Source organism: Megascapheus bottae, chromosome 9 (genome assembly GCF_031878675.1).
Source record: "Megascapheus bottae isolate mThoBot1 chromosome 9, mThoBot2.hap1, whole genome shotgun sequence".
NCBI classification, from domain to species: Eukaryota; Metazoa; Chordata; class Mammalia; order Rodentia; family Geomyidae; genus Megascapheus; species Megascapheus bottae.
Window position 1 is genome coordinate 68884438 of NC_143517.1, and position 16274 is coordinate 68900711.

Sequence of the window (16274 nt, forward strand, 5' to 3'; positions counted from 1 at the left end):
ACGGGGTGGGGTGTGGACGTCCACCGGGCCCGTCACGGGGTGGGGTGTGGACGTCCACCGGGCCCGTCACGGGGTGGGGTGTGGACGTCCACCGGGCTCCTCACGGGGTGGGGTGGGGTGGGGACGTCCACCGGGCCCGTCACGGGGTGGGGTGTGGACGTCCACCGGGCCCGTCACGGGGTGGGGTGGGGTGTGGACGTCCACCAGGCCCGTCACGGGGTGGGGTGGGGTGTGGACGTCCACCGGGCCCGTCACGGGGTGGGGTGGGGTGTGGACGTCCACCGGGCTCCTCACGGGGTGGGGTGTGGACGTCCACCGGGCTCCTCACGGGGTGGGGTGGGGTGTGGACGTCCACCGGGCCCGTCACGGGGTGGGGTGTGGACGTCCACCGGGCCCGTCACGGGGTGGGGTGTGGACGTCCACCGGGCCCGTCACGGGGTGGGGTGTGGACGTCCACCGGGCTCCTCACGGGGTGGGGTGGGGTGGGGACGTCCACCGGGCCCGTCACGGGGTGGGGTGTGGACGTCCACCGGGCCCGTCACGGGGTGGGGTGTGGACGTCCACCGGGCTCCTCACGGGGTGGGGTGGGGTGTGGACGTCCACCAGGCTCCTCACGGGGTGGGGTGGGGACGTCCGGGAGGACCAGGAGGCCTCCGGGCGCGGGGCTGCGGCGCGTGCGGTGCCGGGCAAGCCCAGCACCTCGAGGCCCCGCTCCCGGCCCAGTCCCGGCCGGAGCTCCGCCGCCCGAGCCCGGCACCACCTCCGGCTCGTGTGTGTGTGTGCGCGGTGCCGGGACTGGAACCTGGCCTTCCTGCGTCCGGCAGGCACTTCAACCCCAGGCCGCTCCGGCCCAGTACAGCGCTGGTTTTGAGCAGCAAAACTGAGGAACGCGCTGGGCGCCGGTGCCTCACACCAGTGACCCCACTCGGAGCCAGCGGGCGGAGCGTAGGGCACGGGCAGAAATGAAGTTAAAATAATGAAATTACACCGTCATTGTCGCCCTTTTTGCTTTGTCTGTCATGGGATTGATTCTGGGCCTGGGTGTCCGTCATGGGATTGATTGATTCTGTGCCTGGGTGTCTGTCATGGGATTGATTGATTCTGGGCCTGGGTGTCCGTCATGGGATTGATTCTGGGCCTGGGTGTCCGTCATGGGATTGATTGATTCTGGGCCTGGGTGTCTGTCATGGGATTGATTGATTCTGGGCCTGGGTGTCCGTCATGGGATTGATTCTGGGCCTGGGTGTCCGTCATGGGATTGATTGATTCTGGGCCTGGGTGTCTGTCATGGGATTGATTGATTCTGGGCCTGGGTGTCCGTCATGGGATTGATTGATTCTGGGCCTGGGTGTCTGTCATGGGATTGATTGATTCTGGGCCTGGGTGTCTGTCATGGGATTGATTGATTCTGGGCCTGGGTGTCCGTCATGGGATTGATTGATTCTGGGCCTGGGTGTCTGTCATGGGATTGATTGATTCTGGGCCTGGGTGTCCGTCATGGGATTGATTCTGGGCCTGGGTGTCCGTCATGGGATTGATTGATTCTGGGCCTGGGTGTCCGTCATGGGATTGATTGATTCTGGGCCTGGGTGTCCGTCATGGGATTGATTGATTCTGGGCCTGGGTGTCTGTCATGGGATTGATTGATTCTGGGCCTGGGTGTCCGTCATGGGATTGATTGATTCTGGGCCTGGGTGTCCGTCATGGGATTGATTGATTCTGGGCCTGGGTGTCTGTCATGGGATTGATTGATTCTGGGCCTGGGTGTCTGTCATGGGATTGATTGATTCTGGGCCTGGGTGTCTGTCATGGGATTGATTGATTCTGGGCCTGGGTGTCCGTCATGGGATTGATTGATTCTGGGCCTGGGTGTCCGTCATGGGCTTGATTGATTCTGGGCCTGGGTGTCTGTCATGGGCTTGATTGATTCTGGGCCTGGGTGTCTGTCATGGGATTGATTCTGGGCCTGGGTGTCTGTCATGGGATTGATTCTGGGCCTGGGTGTCTGTCATGGGATTGATTGATTCTGGGCCTGGGTGTCCGTCATGGGATAGATTGATTCTGGGCCTGGGTGTCCGTCATGGGATAGATTGATTCTGGGCCTGGGTGTCCGTCATGGGATTGATTGATTCTGGGCCTGGGTGTCCGTCATGGGATTGATTGATTCTGGGCCTGGGTGTCCGTCATGGGATTGATTGATTCTGGGCCTGGGTGTCTGTCATGGGATTGATTCTGGGCCTGGGTGTCCGTCATGGGATTGATTCTGGGCCTGGGTGTCTGTCATGGGATTGATTCTGGGCCTGGGTGTCCGTCATGGGATAGATTGATTCTGGGCCTGGGTGTCTGTCATGGGATTGATTGATTCTGGGCCTGGGTGTCCGTCATGGGCTTGATTGATTCTGGGCCTGGGTGTCTGTCATGGGCTTGATTGATTCTGGGCCTGGGTGTCTGTCATGGGATTGATTCTGGGCCTGGGTGTCTGTCATGGGATTGATTCTGGGCCTGGGTGTCTGTCATGGGATTGATTGATTCTGGGCCTGGGTGTCCGTCATGGGATAGATTGATTCTGGGCCTGGGTGTCTGTCATGGGATTGATTGATTCTGGGCCTGGGTGTCTGTCATGGGATAGATTGATTCTGGGCCTGGGTGTCCGTCATGGGATTGATTGATTCTGGGCCTGGGTGTCCGTCATGGGATTGATTCTGGGCCTGGGTGTCCGTCATGGGATTGATTCTGGGCCTGGGTGTCTGTCATGGGATTGATTCTGGGCCTGGGTGTCCGTCATGGGATTGATTGATTCTGGGCCTGGGTGTCTGTCATGGGATTGATTCTGGGCCTGGGTGTCTGTCATGGGATTGATTGATTCTGGGCCTGGGTGTCTGTCATGGGATTGATTGATTCTGGGCCTGGGTGTCCGTCATGGGATTGATTCTGGGCCTGGGTGTCCATCATGGGATTGATTGATTCTGGGCCTGGGTGTCCGTCATGGGATTGATTGATTCTGGGCCTGGGTGTCCGTCATGGGATTGATTCTGGGCCTGGGTGTCCGTCATGGGATTGATTGATTCTGGGCCTGGGTGTCCGTCATGGGATTGATTGATTCTGGGCCTGGGTGTCTGTCATGGGATTGATTGATTCTGGGCCTGGGTGTCCGTCATGGGATTGATTCTGGGCCTGGGTGTCTGTCATGGGCTTGATTGATTCTGGGCCTGGGTGTCCGTCATGGGATTGATTCTGGGCCTGGGTGTCCGTTTTGGGATTGATTGATTCTGGGCCTGGGTGTCTGTCATGGGCTTGATTGATTCTGGGCCTGGGTGTCTGTCATGGGATTGATTCTGGGCCTGGGTGTCTGTCATGGGATTGATTCTGGGCCTGGGTGTCCGTCATGGGATTGATTGATTCTGGGCCTGGGTGTCCATCATGGGATTGATTCTGGGCCTGGGTGTCCGTTTTGGGATTGATTGATTCTGGGCCTGGGTGTCCGTCATGGGATTGATTGATTCTGGGCCTGGGTGTCCGTCATGGGATTGATTGATTCTGGGCCTGGGTGTCCGTCTTGGGATTGATTCTGGGCCTGGGTGTCTGTCATGGGATTGATTCTGGGCCTGGGTGTCTGTCATGGGATTGATTGATTCTGGGCCTGGGTGTCTGTCATGGGATTGATTCTGGGCCTGGGTGTCCGTCATGGGATTGATTGATTCTGGGCCTGGGTGTCTGTCATGGGATTGATTGATTCTGGGCCTGGGTGTCTGTCATGGGATTGATTCTGGGCCTGGGTGTTGTCCCTCAACACTCACACTCACCCTCTCTCTCTCTCTCTCTCTCTCTGTCTCTCTCTGTCTCTCTCTCTCTGTCTCTCTCTGTCTCTCTCTCTCTCTCTCTCTCTCTCTCTCTCTCTCTCTGTCTCTGTCTGTCTGTCTCTCTCTCTCTCTCTCTCTCTCTCTCTCTCTCTCTCTCTCTCTCTCTCTGTCTCTCTCTCGGTCCTGGGGCTGAAGCTCAGGACCTGTGCACTGTCCCAAGGCCACCGCCCTGCTCCGTGAGCCAAGCCCCACTTTCCGTTTTCCAGTTTTCTAGGGGTTGATTGGAGATTAGAGTCTCAGGTCCTTTTGTGCTTGTGCCGGGCTGGCTTTGAACCTCGATCCTCGGATCTCAGCCTCCTGAGTAGCTGGGATGACGGGCGTGAGCCGCTGCGCCTGGCCAGGGTATATTTTTCTTTGCTTTTCTTTATGTCAGTGTATTTTTTTCATTAAAAAAATGGCTAACTTCTGGAAATACTTAGAAGGTACTTGCAAAGTGATCAGAAGTAGTGCGAATCTAGGGGATGTAAGATTGGCCATGAGTTGACAATGTTGAAGAGGGAAGTCATTGCCTGAGTTTCATTTTGCTGTTCTTTTCTGTAACAAAAAATAAAGCAGGGGGTCAGGAGTGTGGCCTAGTGGTAGAATGCTTGCCAGCATACATAATACCTGGGTTCGATTCCTCAGTATCACCTACATGGGAAAAAGCCAGAAGTGGTGCTGTGGCTCAAGTGGTAGAACTCTCACCTTGAGAAAGTCCAAGGACAGTGCTCAGGTCCTGAACTCAAGCCCCAGAACTGGAAGAAAGAAAAGGAAGGAAAGAAAAGAAAGAAAGAAAGAAAGAGTGGGTTATTTTATGTATGAATGTGTGTGTGTGTGTGTGTGTATATATATATATATATATATTTTTTTTTTTTTTTTTTTTTTGCCAGTCCTGGGCTTGAACTCAGGGCATGGGCACTGTCCTTGGGCTCTATCAAGGCTAGAGCTCTTGAGCTTTTGAGCTCTTTAGCTACAGCACCACTTCCAGTTTTTTCTGTGTATATGATAGCAATGGAACCCAGGGTTTCACTCATGCTAGACAAGCACTCTTACCACTGGGCCCCACTCTCAGCCCACTTTTATTTATTTTATATCTACCTTATGAACTTGCTCTACCACTCTTGGGCATATATTTGAAGGAGTTTAAATCAATATATAAAAGAGATACATACTCTTGTTTATGGCATCTTTGTTTACAGTAATCAAATGGTGAAATCAGCTGAGATGTTCAATAAGAAATGAGTGGATAAAGAAAATGTAACACAAACTTTTCATTGAATATTAATCAGCCATAAAGAAAAGTAAGATGAGGCCAGGAGTTTGGCCTAGTGGTAGAGTGCTTGCCTAGCATGCACGAAGACCTGGTTCAATTCCTCGGTACCACATACATAGCAAAAAGCCGGAAGTGGTGCTGAGGCTCAAGTGGTAGAGCTCTAGCCTTGAGAAAGTCCAAGGACAGTGCTCAAGCCCAGGACTGGCAAAAAAAAAGAAAAAAGAAAAGTGAGATGATATCACTTTTCAGGGAGATGGACGGCTGGAGAACATGTTGAATGAGATAAGTTAATGAAGACAAGTACCGTGCTGAGTGACAATGGCTCATACCTGTAATCCTAGCTACTCTGGAGGATGCAACGTGAGGACTATGGTTCAAAGCCAGCCTGGCATGAAGTCTGTGGCTTAAGGGGTAGGGTGGTAGCGCCCAGGCCCAGAGTTCAAGTCCCATGACTGACAAAAAACAGTCTCTGAGCCCGGCTGGGGCCTCTCCCTGCAGCATCAGCCTGAGAGCAGAGTCTGAGCAGTGACCGAGGGACTCATGGCTGGACAAGCGTTTAGTTTTGACCGAGTGCTGGGCGAAAGGAGTGCAGCTGAAACTGTAACCCAAGGAGGCATTATGCTTCCAGAAATGTCTCAAGGAAAAGCATTGCAGGCCACAGCAGTGGCCACAGCTCTAAAGGAAAAGATGGAGATTCAGTGAGTGTGAAAGTGGGTGAAGTTCTCCCAGAATGTGCAGGCACCAAAGTAGTTTTAGATGACAAGGATTCTTACATAGGGCTGGTGACTTCTGGGGACGTGTGTAGAGTGAATACACCACTGAAGCGGCCTCACGTGAAACTGCCCATCCCATGCAAGTTCTGAGACCTTTCATCATGTAAATAATTCCCACATCTCCCTTTTACAATAAACGAATTGAAAAAAAAGCCTGAGGTGGAGCTGTAGCTCAAGTGGTAAGTCACTAGCCTTGATCTAAACTGCTCAGTGACAGCCCCCAGACCCAAGCCCAGGAGGCCATCCCTCCAGAGCCCCCCACAAAAGTCACGTTTTCACTTATTTGTGGAATGTAGACAGCAACATATCTGTGTGTGTGTGTGTGTGCGCGCGCGCGCACGTGCGTGTGTGTGCGCTTACATACTTACAACCTGATTGCGTGGGGGGGTGATGTGGGTGAGGAGAGAGAAAACCAGTGGTGGGGGGTCGGTCACAGGTGGGCCTGTGGCTCATCAATTGAGATGAATCCATCAGCTGCTCCTGTCTGTGGTGTTGCGTGAATGAGTTTGGATCCGATGCCTGTAGGCTCTTTATGTCTTTGCTCTTTCCTACGATCTCCTTTCTCTACATGTATAGTTCACACAATGGCTAGAGCTCTCCCAGACATTTTAGATAAGGGGTGTTATAGGTTTGAATTATGTCCAAAACAAAACAAACGTAACAAGCTGCTGGGCGCAGTGGCTCACACTTCTAATCCTAGCTATTCAGGAGGCTGAGATCTGAGGATGGAGGCTCAAAGCCAGCTGTGGAATCCATGAGACTCTTCTCTCCAGTTAACCTCCAGAAAACTGGAAATAGCACTATGGCTCAATGTGGTAGAGGACTAAAAAAATAAATAAGTAAATAAAAAGAGGACTAAAAAAAGAGAGAGAGAGGAAAAAAATTTAAAAAAAAAAATAAAGGTAACAAGCTGGTTATGGTGGCTCATGCCACAGTCCCTGAACTTGGAAGGCAGAACCACTCAATATCTATTTTTTTTCTGTCGGTTGTGGGACTTGAACTCTGGGCCTGGGCACTGTCTCTGAGCTCTTCAGCTCCAGGCTGCCACCCTACACCTTGAGTCACAGCGCCACTTCTATTTTTTTGGCGATTAATTGGAGAGAAAAGTCTTACAGACTTTTTAGAGCCCAGGCTGGCTTTGAACCTGGATCCTCAGATCTCAGCCTCTTGAGTAGCTAGGATTACAGGTATGAGCCACTGCACCCAGCTCAGTATCTTATTTTAAGACCCTGCCTAGAACACTTGAGAGATTCTGGTTCAACCTTTAATGAAACAGACAGACAGTCAGAGTCAGACAGAGCTGTCATGAAGATGGGAGGCAAAACCTGGAGTTAGGCTGTAACAAGCCAAGGAACACTCAGTGCTCTCAGATGCCAATTAAAGGCATCAGAGACATTCCATATTCCTTTTTTTTTTTTTTTTGAGGGCTGTGGGGATGAACTTGGGACCTAGGCTCTGTCCCTTAGCTCTTTTGCTCTACCACTTTGAGATACAGCTCTACTTCCAGTTTTTGAATGGTTAATTAGAGATAAGAATCTCCTGGGGACTTTTCTTCTCTGGCTGAATTCACACTAAGACCCTCAGATCTCAAGCCCCAGAGTAGCTGGGGTTACGGGTGTGAGCCACTGTGAGGCAATCCTCAGCTGACGTGTTGACTTTGGAGATCTGTGAGAAAATACGTTTCTGTGGTTTTGAGCACCCAATATGAAGCAGGCCCCATCAAGGCAGACGCATGAGCCTCTGCAAGAGGACTCTCAAGGGTGGCTTCTGCTGGTCTGTGCAAGCAGTGCTGGTGACATGGGATTTCACTGGGAACCTACAGTCACCTCTCCTGGAAAATTCCTGAGAGTTCTTCAGCAGGATCTCCCCACTGCAGAGAGGACAGGCTGACTGTCCACCGGTCCTAGGAAGGTCTCCAGGCAGCCTGGGGGCTGAGGCAGCACTCCACCCCTTCCAGGCCAGGAGAGCACGGGTGATGTTCAAGGACAAGTCTTTATTGATTCAGGGATGGGACAAGGGTACTAAGGGAAGGCTTGGAGGCTCTGTGACACCGGGGGGGGGGGGGGGTCTGCTGGCTTGGGGCCCAGGACACAGGAGGCAGGGACCAGAGTGGCGCTGTCAGAAGGCGATGCTCTCCTCATATAAGGAGAGCAACAGCAGGATAGTCCAGCCACCTAGCAGGCCCAGGTTGTGCAGCAGGAAGAGGAGCCAAGGCCGCTGGTCCTGCACATTTAGCATGGCTGGGAGCTGAAGAGGAAGTGGAATCTGACTCAGCAGCGGATAAGGAGCTCCTGCTCAGCTCCCCACCCCAGGGCAAGCCAGCACCCTACCATGTCACTAAGTGCCACGTAGAGGAAGAGACCGGTGGCCACGGCCAGGATCCAAGACTCACTCTCCTCACCAACACCGACTGCCAGTGCCAGGTAGAGGCCCACGAAAGCCGTGAGGGCCGAGGCCAGGTTCAGCATCAGGGCCCTCTGCACGGTCAGTCCTGCCTGCAGCAGTGCCGCAAAGTCTCCTGGAGTAGGGTGGGGGGGTGACCTCCAGACCCTGCCCGGAGGGCTGTGCCCAGACTCCCACACACACACCCGGAGGGCTGTGCCCAGAGCCCTCCACACACACCCGGAGGGCTGTGCCCAGAGCTCCCCCACACACACCTGCAGGACTGTGCCCAGACCCTCCACACACACACACACACACACACACACACACACACCTCTGCAGGACTGTGCCCAGAGCCCTTCCCATCCTGACATTGGGTCATCCAGTGTGGTCGCCCCTCTGCTCCAAAGCAGACCCACCCAAGACTCTGCCTCCGCAGCGCCCACCCCTGCGAAGCCCCACTCGTCCAGGTGGCATTCCCGGTGCTCACCCAGCTCGTGGGGCAGCTCGTGGCAGAACACCGCCAGGGAGGTGGCCAGGCCGGTCTTCCAGGAGGACGCGAAGGCTGCACCCACGGCTAATCCGTCGGCGAAGTTGTGCACAGCGTCCCCAAACGTAATCATGTAGGGCAGCAGCCTCAGCTCTGCGGGCAGGGCGGGCGTGGGTCTCCCTGCAGGATGGCCCTGCTCCCCCACCGGACCACAACCCCTCACCACAGTCCTCGGGGGCCTCCCCGGGACTCACCTTGGCTCAGTGTCTGGGGCTCCGGGCCCAGGGGTTCAGAACCTTCCTCCGCCACCTGGAAGGAACTAGAGTGAGTCCAGACTCGGCCCGACGGGCCGGGCTGGAGGAGGGTCCTTCTGGAGGGCTCTGTGGGGGCAGAGTTGTCTGGCTCACCAGCTCCGCTCTCGAGCCCGCAAGGGGCTGCTTGCGCTGCTGCAGCTCCCTGGGTGCCAGCTGCAGGGCCCCTCCGTGGCTGTGGCCACCACCGTGGCCGCAGGGCCCATTCTTCCCCGGGTCCTGTGAAGATGCGAATCAGGCCTGCGAAGCCCCTCGCCCCCCACCCTCCACCCTCCTGCCTGGGCCCCACAAACCCGACCTGCTTCCTAGGCAGCAGGAGGTTGAAGAGGCTCTCAAACAGGAAGAAGAGGTACAGGCCTGCGAGCACCACCAGAAGGCGCCAGGGTGACTGGGGGCCGAGGCCCGTCTCCTCCTGGTGCGTGTGACCCTCTTCGCTGTGGGTGTGCAGCCCCAGCACCTAGGGGTCAGGGACACTGAGTCTGGGGCCTCCGCCAGGAGGAGGGGCCGGCGGAGGGGAGGGAGCGGCAGTGCGCACCTTGGGGATCAGGTGCAGAAGGGCGTCTCCGGTGAGGGCCCCCACGGCCATGCCCAGGAAGGTTTGCATGACATAGTGGGTGGCGGTGCTGCAACGGGCACAGGTCAACAGCAGAAGGCCGAACACAGCACAAAGACAGATGAGCAGTGTGGCAAGGGAGCCATACAGATACCCTGGGGGGTGAGGCCACACTGAGAACCCCTGCTTCCCAGCAAGGTGCCCAAGTCAGGGGCGAGACCCAGAGCTTGCCTGGCTCAAGGTAGTCGGGGGGTCCCGGTGTCTGCCTCAACCGACCCTCCTGCCTTAAAGCCCCACGGCGGAGGCCAGAATTCTGGGGGCACCACAACTAGGTTGGCACCACCACACAGCAGAAACTCACTCTCGGCTTGGCTGAGCTGGTCCTCGGTGGCGGACCTGGGCTGGGAGTTGCAGGCTCCACTCAGCTGCTGCTGAAGCAGGGCAGGGCTCATCTGAGCCCAGGCCTGAGGGGTCACCCCAGCCTGCTCAGACAGCCCGTGCACAGCCATCACATCTCTGGCACTCAAGCACACCTGGGAGGTCAGGGCAGGGGTCAGGTGCCCATGCAGACCCACAAGACCCCATCCTCTCTCCCTGGACCCCACAATGGCTCACCTTATCCCACGCCCGGGAGTTGCTGCTGGGAGGGCCAGAAGGCCCATAGCTGGTACCCTTGCCCAGCTCATGGTGGTCAGTGTGGTCCTCTTTGCCCACCCCCAGGCGCTGCATCAAGACCTCTAGCTCTGGAGGGAAGGATTGTGTGTGAACGGTGGGGCTCGCGCCCCAGCTGCTCTGGGGAGGTGGCGGCTGGGATTCCCTGCCGGGCCTCACCAGCCACTGTGATATTGGGAGTCTCGCCACTGTGCTGCCGGAACACAAAGTCCACAAAGTACTGAGGGCTTGGGTGGGCAAGGAAACAAGACCCACTCCAGACGTGATCCAGCAGAGCAGCTAGGACGAGGACAGGGCTGCCAGGAGCTCCTGCTTCCTCAGCCTCCTCCAGCAGCTGACGGATGCCTACACAGGTCTGGAGAGGAGACAGGCCTCTCAGCCCCACCTCCGTGTGACTTCAGGAGTCCAGCTCTACCATTACTATCTGGCTTTACAGAACCCAGCAAAGGCCTGCTTTCTCATCTGCCACTCTGACTGAAGCACTTCCCAGATTTCATACCAAGCCCTACCCCAACTCTTCCCTCCTTTGGGCCCCAGAGCTTTCCTGAACCCCTCCCAGCAATCCCCTCCCTCCCCCGCCCCCCCCCCCCACAGTAGTGAACATCCATTTGTGGTTCCACCATATTCCAGCTCCCAACAGTGTCTGCAAATGCCCTGGGGAGGTTTGGCGTGTTACCCCTGCAATCACTGGATGAGATCCCCTCAGGCCCCATTGCCCTCACAGCCCCCTTCACCTCCTCCCCAGTAGACGGGGATGCCAACTTCTGCAGCAGCTGGTTCAGGCCTAAGGTCGTGGCATCAGGACTTCCAAGCAGGGCCAGGAAATGGTCAACTTGGGAAGCCAGGCGGCCAGCCTGAATATCCACACATGTGTCCTCAGGGTTGCTAAGGTAGAGGGCAGCGGCAGCACAGAGGTGGCCAATGTATCTGGACTCCAGAGCTGGCCCTGGGACAAGCCCTGGCTTTCCAGGCTTGCCCAGGGCCAAGGCCTCCTCCACAGACAGGCACTGTAGGCAGACAGGTGAGAAGGGGCTGGGGTAGGCACACCACAGAAGGGGAAGGCTCAGACCCGGGTGGACCCCATCGTCCCACTCATGCCCAGCCCTCCTCCTGTCCTTGGATCCAATTAGGAGCCCAAACAGAGGGGCCCCTATCTTGGGGTGACTTCTTCCTAGAGTCAGGAGAAGGGTGGTCTGTGGCAGGTAGGGTCCTGGGCAGGGGGAGGCTCTGCTCCCAGTAGGCTCATCCACCCGCCCCAGCCCGCCTCCTGGAGTTTGCCCCGGAGCCTTTCCTGCCGGCTGCGGGGTGGAGCGGGCAGGAAGGGCTGGGGGCCCTCGGGTGGGGCTGTTACCTTTCCACACGGCACGTCGGTGCAGTGCACACGGGCCGCCAGCGTATTTAACAGGCTGCCCAGAGCCTCTCGATCCAGAGCACCCTGGCCTGAGGTGAGCAGGGTCAGCAGACGGCCGGGCTGAGCCACTGCGGCTGTCACCACCACCACTGACCACAGGAGCCCCGGTGTGAGCCGCCGCAGGGACCCTGCCATGCCTCCAGCCCAGAGCCCTCAGGACTGTGTGCAGATGTGGTGCGTCTGGCCAGCTGTGGGCGGCTGGGGCTGCCGAGGTCCAGATGGGGCTGGGCTTGGCGTGCTGGGCCCCAGCTCAGGGACCTCTCCCAGGTATTTCCTGCAGGGCTCTGTGATTGGCTGCCGGAGGTGCTGGCTTAACCATTCCAGTGGCAGTTCCTCCCTCACAGCCAGAGGCAGGGCTGGGCCCCTTACCTTGGGTGGGTGGCCTGGGCAGCCCCTGCCCTGCCTGCAGGCCTAGATCTGAGGAGCAGGGACCCCTCCTGTCTGGGGCCTGAGACAGAGGTACATGGATGGTACCGGGTCCCATCTGGTATCTGGGCCCCAGACCTTTTTTTTTTGGGTGCCGATTCTGGGGTTTGGACTCTGGGCCTGGGTGCTGTTGCTGAACTTCTTTTGCCAAAGACTAGCCCTCTACCACTTGTACCACAGCTCTAGTGCTGACTTTTTGTTTTTCCAGTCCTGGGGCTTGAACTCAGTACCTGGGCACTGTCCTTGGGCTTTCTCAAGGCTAGAGCTCTTCCCCTTGAGCCACAGCACCACTTCCGGCTTTTTCTGTGTGTGTGTGTGTGTGTGTGTGTGTGTGGTACCCAGGAATTGAACATAGGGCTTCATACATGCTAGGCAAGCACTCTACCACTAAGCCACTACTTCTGGCTTTTTAAGACTTTCCTGACATGTGAAAGAGTATCAATGTATGTGAATTAATGCACCTTCTATCTGGCAAATATCATGTAACCCTTTTACTAATTACAATTAAAAAAAAGAAGACTTTCCTGCCTGAGCTGGCTTTGAACCATGAATCTCAGATTTCAGCTTCCTGAGTAGTTAGGGTTATTAAGTGTGAGCCACTTGTGCCCCGGGAAGGAAATTGTGTTTTGTGACACAGGATTGTGGCAGGATTTGGGAGGTATAGCCCAGCCCCCATCCCTTTCATATTCCTCAGCCCTGTGGCCTGCACCAGCATGGGGAGAGGTTCTTTCTGAACCCTGGGCTGGGGCTATCTTGGGAGAAGACGGGAAGGAGTTTGCAGAGTCATGCTCCCCACCCCCTGCCGGCCAGGGAAAATCCCCAGGAAGCGATTGAAGCCCAAACCCAGACAAACAGGAAGGGGAGAGGGGCCTGGGCGCTGGCCACCACCTGCAGGCTCCAGGGGTCCGGAAGAGCTTGGAGCAAGATCCCCAGCCGGGAACTCTGGGAAGGTTGGGGGAGGACTCCAGCCCTGTCCCCAGCTGCCAGTTCCATCTAGCCTTTGACCCCAGGGCCTTATCTCTACTTGTATAACCCTTTGGGGGCAGGGTAGGCAAGGGTAAAGGTCAGAGCACAGAAAAGCACCACCTCTGGTGGCAGGCAGCTCTTTCTAGAGGGGCCTGAGAGGCAGGCGGGCACCGTTCACGGCCACGCTGAGGGGGCTTCCAGGAACACATGAACACTCAGGTTCTACTAACCCTGACAGACCTTGGTTCCTGTGGGGTGCTGTCTGGACTGGGAGACCGAGGATTCCATCCTCTAATGTCCTGGAGGCGAGGCAGGATGGACAGGATCAGAGCCCCTTGGATGGAGCGTGTCTGGGGGCTCTGGGGTCAGGTGCTTCTCCCACCTCACCCAGGAAAGCCTGGAGCCTTCAGGCTGGGACACCTGCAGTGCACATCCAATCTTGACCCAGAGGAGGAGCGTGCAGAAGACAAAAAACAAGAGGCTGGCTGCAGGCTGGAGAGTCTGCCATCGTTTCATCACTCACTGCTCAAAAGCAGCCGGCCGCCCGCCTCTGGTAGAGGTCTTGGGCCTCAGTGTGACTATGCAGGCTGTCCTTGAAGTCTGTGACAAGGGCAGAGAGCAGAAGGTCTCTGTATCCCCAGCCCTCCCCCAGTGGTTTTAGGGCTGACCACTGATCATTCACATGCTCTGAGTTCTGTCCTTTGTCCCCTAACAGCTACAAGAGCCTCCCTATCTTTTTGCCCTTTGCCATGGACACCAGCCTGAGACCCTGCACCATCATCACCCACCAGGACCCCTGACATAAAACAAGCTCAAGGCAGTAGCATTAATTCACCATTACCAAGAAGTGGTGGCAACTGGGGCCAACAAAATATGATCCATTTGAGGATAGGACATTATTAAGCTCTCAAGAGTGAAGAAAAGGCCTAGTTAGCGTGCTTGTCGAGTATGCATGAAGCCTGGGTTTGATTTCTCAGAACCACATAAACAGAAGAGGCTGGAAATAGCACTATGGCTCAAGTGGTAGAGAGCTAGCACAAGCTTAGGGACTGTGCCTTGGGCCGAGTCCAAGCCTTATGACTGGCCAAGAAAAAAAAAAAAAAAAGGAGGGGATGGGGGTGAAGAGGGAAGAAAAGCCGGGAACTGGGGCTTACACCTGTAACCCTGGCTACATAGGGGGCTGAGGTCTGAAGATTACAGCTTCAAGACGACCCAGGCAGGAAAGTCCTTGAGACTTTATCTCCAATGAACTACCAGATAGCTGGAAGTGATGCCCTGGGCAAAGTGGTAGAGCTCTGGCCTTGAGGGGAAAAAGCTCAGGGACAGTGTTTTGAGTTCAAGTCCCATGACTGGATGGGAGGGTGGGGATGAGGGGAGGCTTGAATTCTGATACCTGCTGCAGTATAGATGAGAGGGAAGGGGAGGACAAAGTCCTGCTGAACCAGTCAGCTACAGAACAGCAAATGGAGGAGCTGGGCAGGGCAAGGGTGGCTCAGCCTATAATCCTACTCAGGAGGCTGAGATCTGAGGACCAAGGTCCAAAGCCAGCCCAGCACAAAAGGACCTGAGACTCTTATCTCCAATTAACCTCTAGAAAACTAGGAAGTGGGGCTTGGCTCCAGGGTAGGGCAGTAGCCTTGAGCTGAAGAGCTCAGGGACAGCGCCCAGGCCTAGTCCAAGCCCCATGACCACAAAAAAACCCAAAACAAGGGGCTGGGAGTTTGGCCTAGTGGTAGAGTGCTTGCCTAGCATGCACGAAGACCCGGGTTCGATTCCTCAGTACCACATACATAGAAAAAAGCCAGAAGTGGAGCTGAGGCTCAAGTGGTAGAGCTCTAGCCTTGAGAAAGTCCAAGGACTTTCTGGGGCCCTGAACCCAAGCCCAAGACTGGAAAAAAAAAAAAAACAGCAAAATACTGCCTAACATGCTTTAAGCCATAAGCCCAGAGATGGAAATCTGTCCCGTCCGGCGGGACGTCAAGTAGGGCCAAGAACCTCGAGGGAGGAATGAAAGGGACAGGAGACACGAAGAAGGCAGCAAGACAAGCGTCCTGATCAAGCTGCAAATTTTATTTTTCACACAGGGGTTTATGTGCCTCTTCAGGAGAGGCAGGAGGGGGTTGGGGTACTGCTCGGGGTAGGAGGTCAGGTGGTAGGATGTTTGCCTATCAACACAAGCAGGCATGTGTTGCTTAGTAACCTAATTACAAAATGTTGCCCTTGGGACAAGAAACTATGAAGGCACATTCTTATGCTAAGAATTCAGGGAGGGGGAGAATGTCTCTGACAGAAAACAGAATGGAGGGTACCAAGGGCTGAGTACAACAATATGAGCTTAATAGCACTAAATGGTGCCACAATGATTATGTGTGGTTTCACATTTGCTCACAATAAAAGATGTATCAAAACAATTCTTTGACCATCAGCTACTGTGTACTTAGGTGGCTCTAGATGCAGACAGGGAGATCGAGGATCATGAGTTCAAAACTAGCCTGGCTACATTTTGCGGCCCTCTCTCAAATAAACAAGGGCTCAGAATAGAATTCAGTGACCAAATGCTTAGCTAGCATGCACAAGACCTTAGGACCACCTAAAAAGAAAAAGGGCCAGGTGTCAGTGACTCATACCTAGCATAAGAAAAAAAAAAAAAAAGATTTTCCCCAAAGCAAGTGCAGCAATTAAACCCTGCTGTGCCCCTTATCTATGGCCACTGAGGCCAGGGTCGTCACACATGGATTGTGCCACGCCTCTGGGCTGACTGCTGTCCCTGAGCACAGGGCAGGGTCATAGTCTGATACCTGAAGGTGCCCAGGAACTGTGCTGGGGCTCGCAGCTCAGCTGTGACCCAGCAGCTGGCTAGGAGGTGGCCAGATTCCAGTGACACCTGGCTCAAGTAGACAGCATATATGGACCTATCGATAGCTTCTAGCACTGCAAAGGCTTCCACAGCCTTCACCAGGCCTGGCCAGCTGGTGCCTGTGGAGAGGCACACACACTGTACAGACAGGCCACGGGGGTGTGTGTGTGTGTGTGTGTGTGTGTGTGTGTGTGTGTGTGTGTGTGTGTGTGTGTGTGTGTGTGTGTGTGTGTGTGTGTGTGTGTGTGTGTGTGTGTGTGTGTGTGTGTGTGTGTGTGTGTGTGTGTGTGTGTGTGTGTGTGTGTGTGTGTGTGTGTGTGT

General features: G+C 55.4%; 1 protein-coding gene and 1 long non-coding RNA gene across 2 annotated transcripts; one reads left to right on the forward strand and one right to left on the reverse strand.

The window, feature by feature from the left end:
• Window positions 1-3956: 3956 nt before the first annotated feature.
• Window positions 3957-4631, forward strand: LOC150059380 (uncharacterized). The gene is made up of 2 exons (XR_016536723.1): window positions 3957-4202; window positions 4485-4631. It is a non-coding gene; the product is annotated as an uncharacterized LOC150059380 (long non-coding RNA).
• A 3320-nt stretch (window positions 4632-7951) lies between these two features.
• On the reverse strand, window positions 7952-11907 carry Slc39a4 (solute carrier family 39 member 4). Its single transcript, XM_090339647.1, has 12 exons — window positions 11645-11907; window positions 11028-11300; window positions 10453-10648; window positions 10237-10364; window positions 9983-10154; window positions 9604-9776; window positions 9367-9525; window positions 9165-9287; window positions 9012-9066; window positions 8758-8910; window positions 8216-8403; window positions 7952-8132 (listed from the first exon to the last, which is right to left on the reverse strand). The coding sequence occupies exons 1-12, from the start codon at window positions 11837-11839 to the stop codon at window positions 8004-8006; spliced, it is 1944 nt and encodes a 647-aa protein (XP_090195773.1). The 5' UTR covers window positions 11840-11907; the 3' UTR covers window positions 7952-8003.
• Between the last annotated feature and the right edge of the window lie 4367 nt (window positions 11908-16274).

What these genes read in the sequence shown, in the direction of transcription:
- Slc39a4 (XM_090339647.1), bottom strand. Translation starts at nt 11,839, where the DNA reads ATGGCAGGGTCCCTGCGGCGGCTCACACCGGGGCTCCTGTGGTCAGTG. An exon ending in CCGACGTGCCGTGTGGAAAG is followed by an intron (nt 11,301 to 11,644) that starts GTAACAGCCCCA and finishes GTCTGCCTACAG; the next exon opens with TGCCTGTCTGTGGAGGAGGC. An exon ending in TCCCAATATCACAGTGGCTG is followed by an intron (nt 10,365 to 10,452) that starts GTGAGGCCCGGC and finishes CCTTCCCTCCAG; the next exon opens with AGCTAGAGGTCTTGATGCAG.